This window comes from Scomber scombrus, chromosome 21, assembly GCF_963691925.1.
Source record: "Scomber scombrus chromosome 21, fScoSco1.1, whole genome shotgun sequence".
NCBI classification, from domain to species: Eukaryota; Metazoa; Chordata; class Actinopteri; order Scombriformes; family Scombridae; genus Scomber; species Scomber scombrus.
This window is the reverse complement of record NC_084990.1, coordinates 5,319,738-5,339,393: the sequence shown is the minus strand read 5'-3', so window position 1 is coordinate 5,339,393 and position 19,656 is coordinate 5,319,738. Positions and strand designations below refer to the sequence as shown.

Sequence of the window (19,656 nt, the reverse complement as noted above, 5' to 3'; positions counted from 1 at the left end):
TGTTAATTAACTTCAACATTTAAAGTGTTAAAAAAATAATGTACAGTATTTGTCAGAACTCCTATGAAGACATTTTATATAATAACAACTGTGTTTTACTATATTGTCATTCATTATACCAACATAAATTGTGGGTAACCACATGACTAGTTACAGTTGGTGACAAATAAATGTATATCCACTTAAAATGATAATATGATGTGTTATTAACCATTTATTTACTGTTTATAAATGCTAAAAACTTAGATTTACCAGCTAATTTTACTGTTTACCTACTAATACTACATGTATACAGGTCCAGATTCTGTGTACAAACTATACAAGTACATTGTGATTCATTCTCAATAATCAATCAGAGGATCAATCAGGTACATTGAAGGTACCATCCAATAGGCTGCACTCTGGCTCACATTGTATTTTCTCCTTCCTCTGTCAAACTGGGAGAATATTTATTGTGCAACGAAGACCGTTTAACTAAAGTGGAGCTGAGTGTGCCTGCCACGTGAGCAGACAGGATGGATAGAAGGATGCTGTGTTTTGTCAGCAACGTATTTGCATTCCTGGCCTTGCAAAAACATGTTGAGATAAAAGATGGATATGGAGATGAGTAAGTGTACCTGCTATTGAATTAAATGCATGGGGCTGCGATGGCTCACGGCCAACTACAGGGCCATGCTACAGTGTGTTATCTAAACCTCTGTTAACTCTGTAGCAACCAGCATCAATCTGAAATGTCATCATTATACATTTTAAATCTACATGAATTCTGAAAACTATCAAAGAAAACATTCACTTCCAAAAGTGCTTAATCACATTTTTCAATCAAATACATCCAAAGCCTTCTAAGCAACTCATTCATGATGTTCCAATTTTCCAGATGAACCATTTCAAGATTGTGGAGCAAGTATCACGGTGAATATCAAAGTGGATACAGGGTTGGGCTTTTGATAAATATAAATAGAACATAAGGAAGCAATCTTCAGTGTTTTGTTTGTAGAATTCAAAAGACTGCACCCAACTTAACTATCTTACAGTGCAAAAGGTTATGTTTTTGCACAAGTTTTTACTGGAACTGTAAACACATGTGAGAGGCTTTCATTTTTTTTCTAATTAGTCTTTTCACTTGTCCTCTGTGTCAGCTGGGAATTTCGGCCGACACGCGATGCGAACTTTAACCCCCAGCGATGCTTCAGAAGTACGCTGACCTCTCGAAGCCCGCACAGATAGAAGTCAGAGGTGGAGACTGAAAGGTGAGCGAGTCAAGGCTGCACCTGGAAGACACATGCCTTTCCTGAGAGAGAAACCAGAAACTGTAAGAGTGTGAGTGTGTTTGTGGGTGTTAGCGAAAGAGCAAAAGAGATTCTTCACTGCAGAATCAGGCGGTCAATAGAGCTTGTTCTGGTAAAAAAAAAAAAAAAAGAGAGTGTCCTTTCATTTCATTTCCATGGTAAAGCTTTCTCTTTTTGACTCATCTGGACTGAATAGCAAACAGAACGCCAACGTGTTCCTGATTCAACGGAGAGAAAGGCTAGGTCAAACACTAGCCTTAACACTTTGGTGTCCTGTTTGCTGCAATGGAAAAGAAATAAGACAAGAATCCAACTGAAAAGGCAACATATGATCCATTTATTCACCTTATCAGTAATACATATATGTACAAGAGTAAAAAAACCTTACCTCATGAAAAAAAAAAAGAGCTGGAAAAAAGAATGGGACATGTCGACCTATTACACAGATGTTACAGGAGGCGTGAAAATACTGCACCGTAACTATGGATAGAAAAATAAACTATTTCTCAGAAACTGTATGTACGTGTATTTTTTTTAATGTTCTGATGTCTTGTATCTTTACCCTAGCAACTGTTGCCAACATATTAAAAACAAATATGGACTAATCCTCGGCTTCAGTGGGAGTGGGAGATGAAGGGCGATGTGGGTTCGGGACAGTTCCACAGTCAGAAGGGTGTTGAGTCTTTAAATTAGTCCGTGAGTATCAGAGGGAGTTTGTAGGTTAAGTTATAACCTTTCACATGTATAATGAGTACAGGACAACGCTTCCAGCTTCGTGTCGAGTCACCGTTTCACTGTTTCGCTTTCTTTAAGATGGTTCCCACCGCCGAGATGACGGTGGTCTTGGTGCCGCTGGCGGTGGTTGTAACCGAGACGACGGCCGGCAGGGTGGCTGTGGTGGTGATGAGGGAGGGCTGGGCCAGGGTGACGGGGATGGCGGAGTCCCATTTGCTTTTCCTCTTCTGGGCTTCTGCTGGTGAGAGAGAACACAAGAGGAGGAGGAGGAAGAGGAGGAGTCAAGGATTAGAAGCTCAGGATTTAAAAGCATCCTGAGATCAAATCAACTGACATCGCTCAATTACCTAAACCCTTTTCCAGCTTTCCAACGATGGAAGTTATAAGACTGTCTCTTAAAGTGACGCCTTTATGTCTATAAAAATATAGATTTCTGTTCCCTGAGGGAAGACGTATACTCAAAAAGAACAAGTTAAAACGATGTATCCTCCCTCTGCTTTAGAAGCCAAGTTTTTACAGCTGAACGACCACATTCAACGGCTGGCTTTCGTAGAGACTTGATAATCGTATAAAAATGGATACTGATGGTGTCTGCACTCACTTGTAAGCACTAAAAGTGACAGATGTGTGAAAAATGAATGCAAACCTGAAAGCAAACTTAAAAACCCTGCTTTCTTTCTTGCCTCCGCACAGCTAACCAATCAGAGCGTGAGGTGATTGTGATTGTGGGACTGTCTGTGTTATAAAGGTTACAGTGATTATCAGACGCAGCCACACTAATCCTGACATCAGACAGGTGTGTGATGAGGATAGTTTTCTGACATTCTTTGACGGTTCGGCATGCAGTTTTGTTGGAGCATGCTGGTGCCCTAAATATTATATAAAAGGCTCTATTGAAATATGACGAAACTGGTATGCTGGTTATATTTGGCACCTGGAAAAAAAATTATTTTACATGGCAGATTTCTACATTTGTTTTTGTTGTCACGCTTTTCATCGGTGTGACGTGGAAGAAAGGAGCGGCATTTGATTTCAACAATGATCAAACTGCTCCCACACAGTTCCGACGAAGCAGATTAGCTGGGTTTATGAGTGTTATAGTTTTGATAAATACTAACTAAGGATGTTTTCTTTTCAATCTTTAACTTATTGTTTATTTAGTAATGAATATTTGACACTTTTATGATTTGAAATAAAGTTTTGAGGGTTCTAATCAATGAGAATCATGAACTTGGAGGGAAAACGTATTACTTGGTCCAACTCTGTATCAGTAGCCCTGTCACAATAATTATGTTATCAATTTATTGAACAATAAACTAATAATTATCATCACCATGTATAGATATGGACTTATGATACATGGCGTAGATCATTTTTGTGACCTCAATACTGCTACACTTCAGATCAGCAGTTATTAAATTATCTTCAAATGACAATATTATTGTGTATCGCGATTATTTCGGAGACAATATATCGTTATCGTGACAAGGCCTCGGTATCAGATTTGTCCTATTCAGAGCTGAACCTCTGACGGGTTGCCGTAGTGGAAGTTTACCTGTAGCTGTGGTAGTGGTGTTGTTGCTGGTGGTGGAGGCTGCAGTGGCGGAGGGGTTGGTGCCCTTCTTCGTACCCGTGACAAACTCAATCTGTGAATATTAGAACACGGGTTACACTTCCTGGTACTGCTACCTAACCATCACAATTACAAGTTTCACTACTGCTGGAGCTGTAGGGGTCTCACTCAAGGGCTCATTAACACTACTTATTTATCAAGGGGAAGGAAGAAAGTAAGTCATTCCCTCTTTTATTTCTCTCCACTGAGTTTCCACTGACTACATTTCCCAATAAAGAATAATAAAGCTGTTCCTGCGGTCTACATGTTCATTCTAGTCCAGGTTCTAACTGCTGGTAGGATGTTGCTGCTACTGATGACAGCAGCATGTATCACACTGTTTTCTAAGCATGTTTCTAGGAGACACCCATCACCTTCTAGTCATTTTGTTTAATCAGGGATAAAAGAAAAAAAACAGCTGACACGCTCAGGTGTTTTTCAGTGAATTTCTACTAAAGGTGTTTACTTTTACAAAGAAACCCAATGGGCATGACGCCGCAGTACAGCGAGGAAGGGTTAAGGGTTTGGCCTGAGCTGCACTGACAAGAGAGCAGAACTTGGCAACCTTATTTCTGCGTGTGTCTGACGAAGGAACGTAAAGTAGAAATTAACTGCAGCTGGTGGAGACTTGCCCCTGACGCAGCACTGACAGCAGACCTTTCTTTTTCCTCGTTTCTCCTCAGTCTCACCTTGGTCCGCTCCTTCTTAGCTTTCTCCAATTTGTCCATCTCCACTTTCTGGGCTTTGGCTGAAACAGTAACAGGCATACATCAGTGTCTGAGCTGTTATCACACAGAGCTGCGAAAAAGAAGAAGAAGAAGAAATAAACTGGCTCACCTAGAGATTCGTAGTAAGAGTCTTCCGACCAGCCGTGAGGGTCGAACATGTCCTTGGGGTAGTTGGTTCCGAGTTCGTCTATACTGCAGAACTGAATGAGCTTCTCGTAAATGCTGAAAGAAAAACAGAACATAATAAAGACACTTGGAAACATTTGAGGTTGATTTATTTTTAATAGGCAGAGAAAATGAATGAGATTAAATCTGGTTTTGTTGTACGGGTGTGAGCTCTCCTGCTTGGCATACCTCGGGTTTCTAAATTCTTTCTTTTTCTGGATGTGGTTGTTTGTGTCAAAGTCTCCATGGAGCTTCCTCTCGTACAGCTTGTGGATCTTCTCCTGTTACCAAACAAACACATCGATTAGAGGACGTGAGCGGACAGCAGATCACCTCTCGCGCTCTTCCTCTTCCTCCGCACACAGCGTTTGGCAGAGCGTTGTCGTATTATACGCGAGCAGCTCTGCTAAAAGCGGGGGTCAGTGTGAATGGGGGTATTGTGTATAACGTTTCTGATACCTTAGAGAAATATTTGACAACCAGGTTCAACCGAGCCACAGGGAGCTGGCAGCTGTGGGCAGTTCACAGTGATAAATGAGGCCTTACTTGGAGCAGGATGGAAGATGATAATACTACAGACCAGCAGAGTTCATCAGTGACAACATATAACTAAAATAATCATTAATACATTTTTAATCCAACACTCGTATGTTTAGATTTAGGCAAAAGAACAACTTGTAACTAACAAATACATATAAATCAGAGTAATGCTGTAAAGTGCCTCTCACACACTCCCAGAGCCAGATGAGGCATCTAAAAATAGCTTTTTGTGCTACAGTCCAAAACTCATATTTAAAGTCCCACTCCACTCAAAAATGTAATAATTAAATAATTAAAATGATGTCACTTTACTGTTTATGGGTCACTGTGCAGTATGTTTTCACATCATCTGCTTAAAACGTGTTACTAAGAGCAAATAAGTTGTGACATCACAGCCAATCATGGTCCAGCATTCAACTTACATAAGTGTGATGTGAAAACTTGAAGCCTCCAATGCAAAAAAACTGAGAATTGACTCACAATATTTGCACATTAATAGATTTTGGATTTTTGTTTAATGAAGAGAATTTTTAACTACTTAAGTGAACTTATATTTAAAAATATATATATTTTAAACATGTACGGAGGGCAAATGTTTTTTTACATTATTTTTTGGGTTGTTTTTTTCCTTTAGTAGATCGTCAGCGGCATAGAGGCTGACAGGATTCAAAGGAAAGAGAGAGAGATATGACATGCTACAATGATCCCTTGTCAGACTCAAACCAGGTGCATTGTGGGTATGTGGCATGATCTTTAGAAAACACCAACATAGCAAACTGGCATACAGTAAAAATGTATAGATGGGTAGACGCTCCCATAGTCACTTCAAGAAGTTAAAAGTGGGAACAAGTGAGAAAAACTAAATTTGATGATAACTGTATTTATGTCCTAAAGAAATGACCACATAATCTAAATAAATATGTTGAATAATCCAAGATATCCTGGAAGCACAGCGACGTGTTTCCGAGAAATAATCGTTTTAAAATCAAGGGAAATCCTTGACATAGGTGTGTTAAGGTATTTGAACGATGACAGATGCCGTCTCTCTCCTACAGGTTAGATGTGAGGCTCAGGTTTGCCGGCAGCCAATGAGATGCACTAAAGTCAAGGTCAGGGGCATGATTGCAAAACACATATGGATGGGTTTATAACATGGCTTCATTCCAGCGATGGTGAAATGACAGGAGAGAGCGTCAATTATTTGTAAGTAAAGATAACATTCATAGAGTTGAATAATAAAAAAAAAAAGAGTGCATGTTTTCTCCTCTCTGACCTGAGGGCAGGGATATCCAGGCTGTACTGGCTCGGGTGAATCATCCCTACTTTATCTGATAGGTGTGGGAGTGTCAGCCCAGCGGGGATAATGCTGAGCTGTTCGCTTACTAACTCGGTCTTGTGTCCTGACCTGCCTGCTGGAACAAACCTTACCTGCAGTTTACACTCACTTGCTCCCAGCAGCAGCAGCAGCAGCAGAGTGAGCAGCGCTGGTGATACAAAAATGAATAGTAGATGACGCTGTGCGCTGCTTTAATTACAGGGGCGAGTCTCAGGATTTATGCAGCCACCAGAATTTATTTCTAAACCCCCCCCCCCCCCCCCCCCCCCGGAGGGAACGAGTGAAGCTGCTCAGTTATTTGCTTGGCGTGGAGAACAGCTAATTTTGGCTGCGTCGGTAACAAGACGAGTAGTCTTGACGCTCCCTGCGAGTCCTGAACTTTAACACTCTGACCTTTTGATCATGAACTTCTCAAACATGAACATCTGCAAAAAGAGGCAAACATCTGCTTAAAAAAAAACTGATGATAAATCTTTATTGTGTAAGAGGATGTATTTACTACCTGGAAAAAAAAAAGCTTCCAGACATGGTGCAATGATTATCTGAAAAACTGAACTAGCTGGAAATCATCTCAGAAAAACCGACGTGTGACTGTATCCACACACACCATCTGCTCTGGTCTCATTAACACACATAACTGTGGCGTTGGTGGTCATAAACTGCTTGTGTGAGATGATAACGGCAGTTGGAATTGAGACTAAATAAACACGAGAAGCTCTGCAGTGAAAGTTATGTGGTTGAATAATCTTATAGGGTCAGTGGATGAGGTGGTGGTGGTGGTGGTGCGTCTACCTGTAGTTGGCTCGAGCAGCGGCCAGGTGGTTCGGGGGGGATGCGGATCTCATCGGGTGACATGTTCCTCACCTTCTCGGAGAATAAAGCTGGCGAGAGAACACAGAGATGTGAAACATGAGTCTTTGCATGTTTTCACTTGAGCTTTATGCTCTGTCTATGCATGTTAGAGTAGGATTAACTGTATGTTATAGATCTGTTTATAGTGTCTGAATCAACAGATGACAAATATGAAGGATTGTGGGGGGGGGGGTGTGGAGAGTAAACTGTTACTGAAACGAGGGTTCACTGCGAGTTAAAGTAACATTCCTGAGCGCCTTGTTGTTTGCTGTAGTTCTGTGTGTGGTGTGTGTGTGTGTGTGTGTGTGTGTGTGTGTGTGTGTGTGTGTGTGTGTGTGTGTGTGTGTGTGTGTGTGTGTGTGTGTGTGTGTGTGTGTGTGTGTGTGTGTGTGTGTGAGTTGGGTTTTTACAGGGGCAGTGTGGTATGAGCAGTGCACGTCCCTGGCAGGGAGTGGCTGTTGTTGGGGCTTGTAAGGAGAAGGGAGGCTCCTCTCTCCCCTCCCCTCTATCCCCTCCCTCTGGGCCCGTCCCTTGTTTGTGCTCTCCTTGCTTTTCTCTTGACTGCAGGCCAGGCATTCTTCAGTGTCACTCGACATCACCGATCAGACAAGACGGTCTTAACAGTCGTTATGCGCTGTCAATCACGCTGTAAAATAAGTGCTGGGAGTTGTGTGTGCAGAGTGTGCTGTCCCTGCTGATGTTCTGCGCTGATCGCGGGCCAGTAAAAACATGACTGGACATGAAAGGATCATTTTCTGAATTGCCGTCTTTTTAAGCTTATCCTCGCACTTTATCTTACAAAACACAAGAGGAAAATTCCACAATCTGCTAACAATGTTGACGATCAGTAACCTTATGCTGGTGTTTTCACTACTTTCACTTCTTTTGATCAACTTCTCGTACAGTAACACAATTATCAGCATCATTATGTCTATATATGGATTTATCATATGATACATGGACATGACCCTGATCATTTCTTTGACCTCAGTATTGCCACACTTCACGTTAGCAGCTAAGAGGCTATTCATGTCACATTGGCTAAGCAAGTACTTTCCTCCATTCCTCACTAGTAGCCCCCCCTCTCCAATCACACACCTCACCCCTGTTGCATTATATATGCTATTATATTATCATTATATGAGTGCTATAAAATGATCTTCAAATGACGATAATATCGTTTATCACGATTATTTCTGAGACAATATATCGTCCAACAAAATTTGTGACAGGTCTACTTTCACTTAGGATGATGCTTTCCTACATCCCTACAAACCTCTGACTACACCTGACTATCAAAATTCCATACTGTAGCCATGCCAAATACTAATATAAGTATTTAAATGGTACACAGTAATAATATTATATATCATTCAATGTTTTAAACTTTCCCTAAACACAAAAACATTTTGTGAGGATTTCTGAAAATGTCTCATTGATTAATTGTGACAATGATCTGTACTGAGCAGAACAATTTACTGTTGGAAACTGTAGCACTTTGAGCTAAAAGCTAACGTCAGCATACTGACATCCTGTCAATAACAATGCTAACATGCAGATGTTCACAAGGTTTACCATGTTTACCACAAATACCACAGCCAAATATCTGTGCTTTGTACTTAGTCCTAATCTCAAAGCAAGTATCTGCTAAATGCAACTTTGACCTGATAATGTCTCTAGTTGGAAAGTCAGGGGGTCATTAAAGTTATTAGAATACATCCCGAGGGGAGCATGTTTGTACCAAATTTCAGGCTAACAGATGTTGAAATATTTCATTCTGAACCAACCAGCTGGAAATTGCTAGAAATTCAGCCACGCTGCTAACATGGCTAAACATAAACTTGTCTCTATATCTGGTGGACAAACCATGCAAGCTACCTCACACATGCATATTGGCATTTCTGTACTGAAATGTCTTATAATCATTAGCTTACATAAAAAACAATAAAATACATCTCCAAAAAGCTCACACTGTCTTGATTCATTGGAACAGCTGATTTATTGGTTGACGTTTACTCAGCACTTTTTATGGTACCACTAATACTGGAAACTATTATGTAGTAAAGGCTGGCATTAAATGGCTGCTTGGATTCCTTATCTTTGTTTACTTTGTCTGATTTAAAGCCAAAAGCTTGTTTAAACATTTGTTGTCTTTTCTAAAAAAATGAAGAAGAATTAGTTGAAAATCAGCAGTAAAGAATTTTTCTATGTGACTGACAAAAAGATGGTGTGAAATTGTTGATGGTGCTTGTGTGAAGAGCAGATATCAGGATCAGTTTTTGTGACAACAGCATGTGTATTTTTGTCTCGACGTAAATATGAGTGGTTCGTGATGCCTTCATATACTGGTATGCTCTTCCCAGCTGTCCCTCCCTGCAGCATCTCTTCTGTTTTCCCTGGTCTGCTGATCATGCAGGAATACAGACTCACACATGCGGTTACTAACTTGCCGGCCTTATTTTCCTCATGTCTGGAAAGTTCAGATGAGGAGCAGCGCCTCCCTTCCCCACACCGTGCTCCATAGCCGATCTGGTTATGTTTCACCTCCCCCTGATGTGGGTAAAGGAGGGGCAGGCAGGGCGTTGCCTTGTTGGCTAGACACTTAAGTAACACTCAGCATGTATGTGTGCAGGTTCACACGCATTTTTGGACAGAAAATGCAAACACGTATGAAATTACAAGGCCATAGATGGTGTGTGTGACTAGTCTGAACACCTCATATTTGAAAATACTTTAGCTTCTGACAATAAAACCTGACAAGGCAAGTCCAATGAGTCATTTCATTAAACCCTCTTGCAAACACACTGAAACAGACAATTACACACTGTAGCTAAAACAGGGATTTAGCATTGTGGAAGCCTGCTAATCCGCTCCAGACAACAAGAGATTTACTTGATAATTTCACAGCCTTGTTGGACAAACTCTTAAAAACACCAAAATAAACTGTGGAGGCTCCACAGTAGCAGTGGAAGTGTGACTAAATCACAGCCTGCGTGATAAATAATAAAGCAATATTTCCATATGAAAGAGGCACAAACGGGAGGAACAAGGAGAGACGGAGTGTAATAAGCAGACAGAGAAAAGATTATACTCTGCCTCCGAATTAGCATCTGTCCTCCCGAAAAAACAGACAAAGTCACAATCTGTGCCCTCAGGGTCTTTTTTGGACAGACAATGTCCGTCCCTTTAGTGAACAGACAAAGAGCTGTCTTGAGCCTGCTGAGGCCTTTTGCCAGACGCGCTGTGACATTTACTGACAAACAAGACGGAGGAGCCGAGCTGTGCTGCAGGAATGTCAAATGTCCAGGCGACAGGCTGTGTGAGTCACGCTCACACACTACGGTACAGTGATGCTCTTCCTTTCCTTTGTCACTCTTTTTTTTTTTTATAGCTTCCATAAGCCTGAAAAGTGGAACATGTGGACAGAAGCTACAGCTGTCTCTCCTAAAAACGGGCTGGAGGAAAACCATGAGAGAGGCGGTTACCATGGTAACAGACTAAAATGGCATCAGAAACTCATTTCCAGACGTTCCCTATAAAATGATTTCTCGATGAGTATAATTAACGCATCGTGTTACTCTCATTAGCATAATCAGCACTTTCCTCGGTTACCCCGCAGTTAATGGATGGATGAGGATGAGTGCTGTTAGTAAAACAAACAGTATAAAAAGAGAGAGAGATAGGGGGAAGCGTTATTGCCACAGGTTTATGGTTTAACAGATTGGTGTATAAAAGGCCACTCCCTGTAACACTCACATCCTGCCTGATATGACGCGGGCTTACACATACACACCTGTACAGGTCAGCAGTTACTCACTAACCACTTCCAGCTTCCTGTCTTTTAGACCTTCATCAGCCGCCTGTCAATCGAACGCTGGACAAAGAGGTTTACATAACTAAAATAGGTCTAATTAGTGAATCATTCATCCGCTCCACCCAAAGTAGGAGGAAAATGAAAAGTTGGATTCTCAGTCTGGCTCTCTAAACTCTGTTTGTTTTATTTCTCACATAGGCCAACACACCCAGAACAGAAGATAAGTGTCATATTATATTTTCTGTTTATTGAGGGTGTCATTTTTATATATTTCTTATTGTCACCAAAATGTAGACATGATGTCTCATCTACTCAATAAAAGCGTTCCTTATCTACTTATCTGCTTATCCGAGTTTAAGGTGAGCACTTACGAGCAGGGTTTGTGACACCGCTTTTCATCTGAAATCTCAGTTTAAACATTCCCTCTGGATATGCTTTGATAGAGAATATTCTGCTGACTCAGCATCGGTGAGAGAGGATGAAGGCGACACGTTTGAAAATGAAAAAAAAAAACAACCCAACAACAAACAAAAAATTGGGGGTGTGGAGTTAGAAAGAAGTGAGGTTACTGTTGGCGGCTGAGTTGCATTGTGGGTGTTAAATTATTGCGATGGAATTTTAAAAAAAGATGATATCTCTTCCTCACAAATTTGGATCCTTTTTAAAAACTGTCTTGAAAATGCTGAGTCGGTGAAATACTACAGTTAACATGTCTGGAGGCATCTTTAAAAATGACTCACATTTTTTATGAAGCTATAAAATATGCAGCAACAACAGGAAGCAATAGTACATTTGCTGGGGACTATTTTCAGTGGCGGATGAATCCACATTTGGTGCTCTAGTTATGGTTTGACAGAGTATGAGAGATCGACTTAAAATAGAACTCCTGTGATTGGTTCAACCGACATTGGAGACCATTGATCAAAATGGTTAAACTGGCACATTTACAAAAACATTTATTAATGTGCACTGTCCCTTTAAACTAACTAAATAAATAAATAAAATAAAATATTGTGTGGAAAATTGAAAAAACTGCTGTCTTTTTTAAAATGTTATCTCTGTACTTTGATGTTGCATCTTTGAAACAATAAAATATAATTTAAAAAAGAATTACAATGTGTGTTTTCAAAGTAATGAAGCAGCCAGTGTGGCTGAAGGAATGAACATTATCAGCCTTTTAATACACAGCCTTCATAAGATCAATGCAGAGTGTTGCTTTTGGTCTTTTCGTGGGATTTTTTGATGATAAGAATAACACAGAAAACCTCCAGCCTTATCATTTAAGAGACTATTGTGTGTGTGTGTGTGTGTGTGTGTGTGTGTGTGTGTGTGTGTGTGTGTGTGTGTGTGTGTGTGTGTGGTGTACTCACCAACTAGCTCATTGGGGTCTTTCTTTTCCGCCTCTGGGATCTATTAAAAAAAAGAAGAGGGAAGAGAGAGGGGAGGGAAGAAGAGAGAAACAGAGAGAGACACATTGGGATATTTAGCTCTCCTTTTGTTAGGAGAATCATCGACTGTTAGTTGTTGGGAGGAAATATAAACAGTGGTAGACATTGTTGGAGCTTGGTTAATTACAGTGGTTTACATGTGGGCTGGTGAGATTAACTGTCCAAACACTGTGAGCGCAAAGTTCTGCTGAAAGACGTTCAATTCCTGAAACCTAAACCAGTAAATCACCGGTGCTGATGCAACAGACCTGTTGTTCCTAAGTAACACAAACCAGAGAGAGTAAATTCAGGCAGTTTCCAGTGAATGCCTCATTCTGGCAGGAGGAGGTGTCTTGTGTAGCCTCTGAAAATATGCTGCCTGTTGTGCCAGCGCTGTGGGCATAATAACACAGGTTCGGCACAAAAAGGGAACAGTGCTGTTATTCACGGGCATCCCGCCGTCGCCTGGCAACAGCGCGGGTACATCAAAGAATTTGTCCTGAAGTTTTGGGGGGGGGGGTGAATCACGAGGTGGAGGAGGGAGGGGTGAAAAGGCGTGTGGGCGCTGGCAGGAATCCAAAGCATATAAATAAATTCATAAATAAACGGCACCTGTTGTTTGAGAACGAGCCAAAAAAAAAGAAGTGTTTTATTTTACTCTCAAAGCTGAAGTTGCCTTTCACATGCAGGTCAAAGGTCGCGGTGACCTGCGAGGATTCAGTGTCTTCAAGGTTGTTTTTCTGATTAAAGAATTTTCATTAAAGCTGTCTTTAAAAGAACTCAACCGAGTGGAAATGAAAAAAAATACTTTGGCTTAATTATTAGCAACAGTGTTACGGATAACTTTGTTTACCGTGAACTTCTGTTGTAGAGAGAATATTCAACTCACTTTCTGAATACCTAAATTAATTATATACATTCTGTTTTTAAAACATACCTGAAAATATTCCTTTTTTTTTTTTAAAGAAACCATGCAACTAACTAGCAGCTTTAAGTCATATTTTGACAAAAATAGCAACAATAAAAAATCTCCATACATGATTTGCAGGATCTGAGACCACAGCACCAAAATACAATTTATAAGCAATATAATCATCCATTTTTCTTTGTCTTATAAAAAAAATAAACAGAGCCACATCAACTTGTAACCGCACAAAGCACTTCTAGAAAATTACGGGGGGAAAAAGGTCCTATTTGTTTAGTTTTAGATGAAAGTGTACATGTTTTAGTACACTGCAATCTAATAAAGCACCGCCTTAATCTCCAGACTCACACATCAAGTTAAATCACAGCATTAGAGTGTCTCAGATTGTACAACTGCTCCTGTTTTTTGGGAGTATTTTAATGAATATTTTCAGAACCGAACTGGAATAAAGATCTGCTCTGTGTGGTCGTTACTTGACAACCTTATAAAAAGACCACCTTAGTTATATAACTGAAGTGGCCCTCCACAGAGCGAGCTGAGCTTACCTACTATGAGAAGTACCACTCAGCCTCTGAAAACAGGTTGCATAATGTCTTCTGTGGCTGTAGAGGAGCTCTCCAAAATGTCAAAAACAATAGCTGTGATGATGAGTTATGTGAACTAGAGGCGCATGATGAACATTTAACCATAAAGGCTGCGTTATAAACAGGAAGTGTGTGGTTTAAAATAAATAGGAATCCAGGAGTTAGGTAGAGCCTTATGAAAGATGCTGTCCAGTTGCATTATGGGAAATGTAGGATCCAACTAAAATTAATTAATTAGAGATAAATACCTCTGTCCCCAACCATAATGGCAATCTGTGTTTTTACAGAAGCGTAGCGCCCACTCTCTAATCCCACCCCCACCCCCTTACATGATTATGCTATTATATTATAATTATATCAGTGGTATAAAATGATCTTCAAATGACGATAATATCGTTTATCGCGGTTATTTCTGAGACAATATATCGTCTAGTAAAAGTAGTTATTGTGCCTACATAAAGCATTTAAGGGGCTTGTCTCATTCTAGATGCTTCAACAATGTTCATTTCTTTTAATTCATCTCTTATGAGCCTCTAAACTAAATCACTGCAGTGCCCCTTTAAATACATCTTCACACTAACTCACTGTTGTTTCTCTCATTATAAACCCAACAACAGCTGTTGTGTCTTAGACTGAGTGTCCTATACACAGAGAAGACAGACGGGGATGTGATGCATGTTGACAGTATCTTAAAATGAGACGATAAAAACATGAATCAGCAGGAGGAGGGGGGGGGGGGGGGGGGGGGGGGGCGCGACGACGACGACTCAACACCTCCTTACTCACCATCATACCAACACCATTATCTGCAATCCAACAGTCAATCCCACAACCGTAAATACAACCATCAATCCAAACCCCCCCCCCCCAAAAAAAATATTCAATTCACTATAATGTAAAACATGGAAAGTGTCTTTTGGCTTCATCTTATCTTACTTTCACTAAAGGGCTGGGACTATATTGCAAAGCTTTCCTTGGTATTATATTATTGTGGTCACATGGGTCCCGACTATTGTGTTGTAACCTTCTTATCTACAGTTAGCCAGAAGTCTATCATAACACAAACAGGCAGCTGCTAGTCACAGCCAAGAGATAAGATAACTGTAAAGAAAAATAAATAATAATTAAGTCAGGGTACAATAAATATTTTAGAATGTCCATCAACCCCTAACGGCTGAATTCAACCCTACTTAACAAATAGAAACAAGTATACACATTATTTCTTTCATTTTTCTACAAACACAGCTTCTCTTCTATGGGAATGCTCCATATGATTAAATATGATGACACACGGTGTATCAATAATCATATCACCAGATTCTCACTTTGCCAGTGCTGTTATCTGTGTTACATGACTTGGTGCACGAAGCACATTAAAGTCACTAAACAGCAGCTTATTGTGAGATTAGGATGGATGAAAGAGAGGCTGTAAAAGCACACTGCTTGTTATGGTTGTGACTCACTCTACTTCTCAGTGACCTGTGCTGGAGAGCAGGGCAAGAAGCTGGCAACCACACACACACACACACAAAAACACAAGGTGGGGTTGGTATGGACCAAACAGTGTGCTTAGAAAACCAGCACTGTTGGTAAAATTCTTCCCTTCAGAAAAGATTTAAGATACACATAAACAACTCAGAGCATACTTTAAAGTACGAGTCACTGTCCAGGCTGAACCTACACATAACTGAACATTCACCCCCCCACACACACACACACATATGAACCCACAGCACCATCTATAGGGGAACATGCTTCTTCTAAGTGTCTGGCCCCTTTTTGCTTTTTGGTTAGTCACAAAAACAGACAAACAAAAAGAGAAATCCTTGATCCCAATCCAATCCATCCCACATCCGGTGGCTGTTCAAATACCTCAACATCATCTGCGTCCCTCCCCTCGTCAGATTCGTCCATTTCCTATGAAAACAAAAAATGCAGAGGGTTAACACTGGGAGGGGTCAGGAAGAGAGGAGACCAGGGGGGGGGGGGCAAGCAGCACCCAGCAGGTGACTGAATAACTGTTTTCTACCTCTACTTGTACTACTAAGTCTTTTCAAATCTCACATTGATACTTTGTTTGCCAACATTTTAAACTAGAACAGCCACAAATGTCAGGATCCATCTGATATTAAATATATTATGTTTATTGGCAGCAAATGCATCAGTATGGACAGACACCATAACATATCAATACTCTGATCAGTGTGATAACATTGTGTTTACAGTTGACTCGTGTATCATGATAAAAGTGGCACACCGAGAAAAATAAGAACCCTAATACACTTTAATTTAATACAGCATGTGCAACCTACGAATATAAATATATATATATATATATACTGAAATATACATTTGATTAACATGGAGGTTGGAAAAGCAGCATCTTATACTGATGTAAACACACATTTAACAGAACCACAAAACTTGGGTTGAGTTGTTGTGAAGTATTCATCCCTGTATTAGACGAGCTGTCAATCAATTTGAGGGTGTTAGAAGTTTTATTGGTTGGTCATAAGGCTGCAACAGACACGTTTTTTCATTATTTATTCATCTGCTGATGGTTTTCTTGATTCACAAATGTTACTGTTGTGTCAAAATGTCTGTCACTAGTTTCTTAAGTCAAAGGTGACATCGTTAAATGTGTTCATCTGCCAACAGTGCAAACCTACAGATATTCCATTTACACAAGTAGAAGATAATCCTCACATTTAAAATTCTGGAACCAAACATGATTATTGATTATTCAAAGTAACTTATTTGTACTAAATGTCTAATTTTATTTGTTTATTTATTTATTTGCTATTGTTTTATGGTATTTTCTCTCTCTCTGTAAAGCACTTTGAGCCACATCCCTTGTATGAAAGGTGCTCACTAAATTAGGTTTAATACTGCTACTACTCCTAATAATAATAATAACGATGATGCTCTCTGCCTCACACACATGCTTGGAAGGTGGGGACAAAAGCATGTTCAGAAGCAACCTGAGAATATGATGCAAGTGTATTTTCTAAGGTGGGAAAAGTCTATTTTATCCAGCCACATGCTGCGGGGACAAAATACTCTTTTCTAACTTGGAACGTTTTGTACATGTGTAGTTTTATTTACAAGTGAAATTGAAAATGTTTTGATTGGATGAATGAATACTGGATTAACAACTGTAATAATAAATCACAGCACTATAGTCTGGCTTAAATGTAACAAGCAAACACTATTTTGACCAAACTGTTTCATTTTCTAAAGACTTAACAGCAGTAATAGAAATGGTGTTTTGCTGTTGAGGGGAGTGTGACGACAAGATATCTCTCACTCCAAACCACTACGATCATACACTGATGTTGATTTGTGATGAAAAACTCATGCAGTAACACCTCCGGACTGTAATACAACATAGCTACAGCCACGACCATGACCACAACCACAAAAACAACCCATCATGAACATGTCTAGGCCCCCTCCTATTCTTTAACACCACACACCCTGCGCACTGCTTTCTCTGCCACGTTAAACACACCCGAACATCAGCTGGATGGTCAGTAGACATAACATCTGGTGTACAGAAATTTGTGTCTTCGCTTAAAACAGGTGTGTCTTCTAAACTCTAAATACTGACCGAGTTGCTCTCTCTGCTGTCTTCATCTCCGATCACTTTGTCTTCGATGTCCTCAGTTCTGTTCAGGTCATCTTGATCGTAGCCGTACACCAGACCAACAGTAGGGACCCCTGGTGAAGGACATAAAGGCATCACACTGATAAAGGAATCATATGAGATAATTCCAACAGACACACACACAACACTGGCAGCTGGCAGGGAAATAAGAGGGAGTCAAAGTCTTGGTTCAGTATATAAGTCTTACCATTTAAAGGTCTGCCATTATAGTTTTACTACACATACACTGCCAGAGTACTTTAGACTTCAAAATAAAGCACATCATTACATTAATATGAAACTGAGATGAAATGAGTCCAGTGAGCCTACAGTAAAAAAAAAAGACCTCTGTTGTTAAAGCCTTTTCTTTACATTAATGAATTTATAATAGCTTAAACCTCTCACAAAAACAAACAGGCTCCCGCTGGAATAACTCCACATGCCTGCGCTTTAGATTTCCGTGTGTTTTACGAACAACTAAACACATCTTGAACCTTATTTTGTAGATAGCTAACCGCTAGCTAGCATTAGCCACCATATGAAGTTCCGGTGTTTTAATCGCACAGAAACAAGCAGCAGTTTTAAGCTGCTGTACGTAAACTCAACGTAATTACTAAGTAGTTATTAAATACCTGATTCTGATTCTTCGGGGTCAGAGTCCGGCTCTGAGTCGTCTCCATAGTCCGCCAAAGAGGAGAGCAGAGCACTCTTCTTACCGCTCGCCATCGCGTTTATGTGTCGCATAAACGTCCGGTCGCAGAGTATAAACGTCATGAAACTGTACCGCGTAAGCACCAATGTCGCACCGGGATATGTAGTTCTTATGTAACACCGGAACTTGTAGTCCTTTTTTTATTAACTTTATTAGCAACACATTACATTGAGATCAAAATACAAATACTATAATACAATTCTACAATGTAAATCGATACATAATACATTATAAAAGAGAGACATAAATAAGTATAGCTTTAAAAAGTGAATAAGCAATATTGCAAAGCAACTAAAATCATCTAGAAATGTTGTTCACAATGTTTCTCAAGATATGATATGTCTTGAAAGCTGTTTTTTTTAAATATTCTTTACAGACAGAATCATAGAATATCTGCAGCTCAATATAATAATACACGTTTTTGTTTGGAAGAAAATGAAGAAATCTGAACGGAGCAATTTGATCAAGTAATCGGACATGTAGGCTAGTCCTTGTGTTTATCTGGTGGTGCCGACAGCCTTCAGTCTGAAACATGCCTCCTGATGCGATGGGGATGGGTTCAGCTTTACATATCATATTTCTTTAATGAATTAAATTAATTAAGTATCCCGTCTTTATATTTTTGACAGAACAATAACTATAGAAAGGCCAAATCTGTAACCATACTATTATGCCAGTGCAAAATTGGAAATGCTTTGTGTTCTACCACCAAAGATTTAATTTCAGAATTCCTAAACCTCCTCTTCATCACTGATCTATCAAGTGAACACGTACACATGCTTTAATACCTGTGAGTCTTATGTACATACGTTTGGTTTTTCTATGCCTTTGTATATCCAACTATGGTAGTTGCATTTTTGAAAATACATATTTTTTTACAGCATTAAAAGACAATTAGTATACCAACCCAAGTGCCACCAGAGAAATATAGGAATGTTACTGTACAGAAGTTGTTTTATTTATTTATTTGGAGCTTCATTGTAGAAAACCAGAAAACTGCTGTCATATCAATGTTATTCTCTTTTTTTCATATTGGCAAGATTTATACTATTTATTGTTTGTTTCATACTATTTATTGTTTGTTTTTATGTATTATTCAGACTGTGTGTAGTTGTATGTTACTCTATGTGGTTATGGTTACTGTGTGTACCACTGAAGACATTTACTTTCATTGTATATTGTGCGATGAGAATTAAGGCATTGAAATTGAGATTGAAATGTGTTATGGCTATTGTCTGAGATGATCCAGCTCTACACCTAAACCCACTGAATCATACTTGCAGATAAATTT

At 39.7% G+C, this 19,656-nt stretch overlaps 1 protein-coding gene across 2 annotated transcripts; it reads right to left on the bottom strand.

The window, feature by feature from the left end:
* Positions 1-1,609: 1,609 nt before the first annotated feature.
* Positions 1,610-18,379, bottom strand: sap30bp (SAP30 binding protein). 2 transcript variants are annotated; one of them, XM_062442668.1, is made up of 10 exons: positions 18,286-18,379; positions 17,618-17,727; positions 15,880-15,924; positions 12,442-12,481; positions 7,198-7,286; positions 4,719-4,810; positions 4,474-4,586; positions 4,326-4,384; positions 3,580-3,670; positions 1,610-2,262 (listed from the first exon to the last, which is right to left on the bottom strand). In XM_062442668.1, the coding sequence occupies exons 1-10, from the start codon at positions 18,377-18,379 to the stop codon at positions 2,081-2,083; spliced, it is 915 nt and encodes a 304-aa protein (XP_062298652.1). In that variant the 3' UTR covers positions 1,610-2,080. The 2 variants fall into 2 exon arrangements, with proteins under 2 accessions (XP_062298652.1, XP_062298653.1); XM_062442669.1 differs by having other exon boundaries at positions 1,610-2,259.
* Between the last annotated feature and the right edge of the window lie 1,277 nt (positions 18,380-19,656).

Excerpts from the sequence above, each read along its gene's own strand:
- sap30bp (XM_062442668.1), bottom strand. The coding sequence starts at position 18,379 with ATGGCGAGCGGTAAGAAGAGTGCTCTGCTCTCCTCTTTGGCGGACTAT. Across the intron at positions 12,482-15,879 it reads GGGACGCAGATGATGTTGAG|ATCCCAGAGGCGGAAAAGAA; the intron begins GTATTTGAACAG and ends TTTTTTTAATAG. Across the intron at positions 4,385-4,473 it reads CTCTTACTACGAATCTCTAG|CCAAAGCCCAGAAAGTGGAG; the intron begins GTGAGCCAGTTT and ends TTACTGTTTCAG.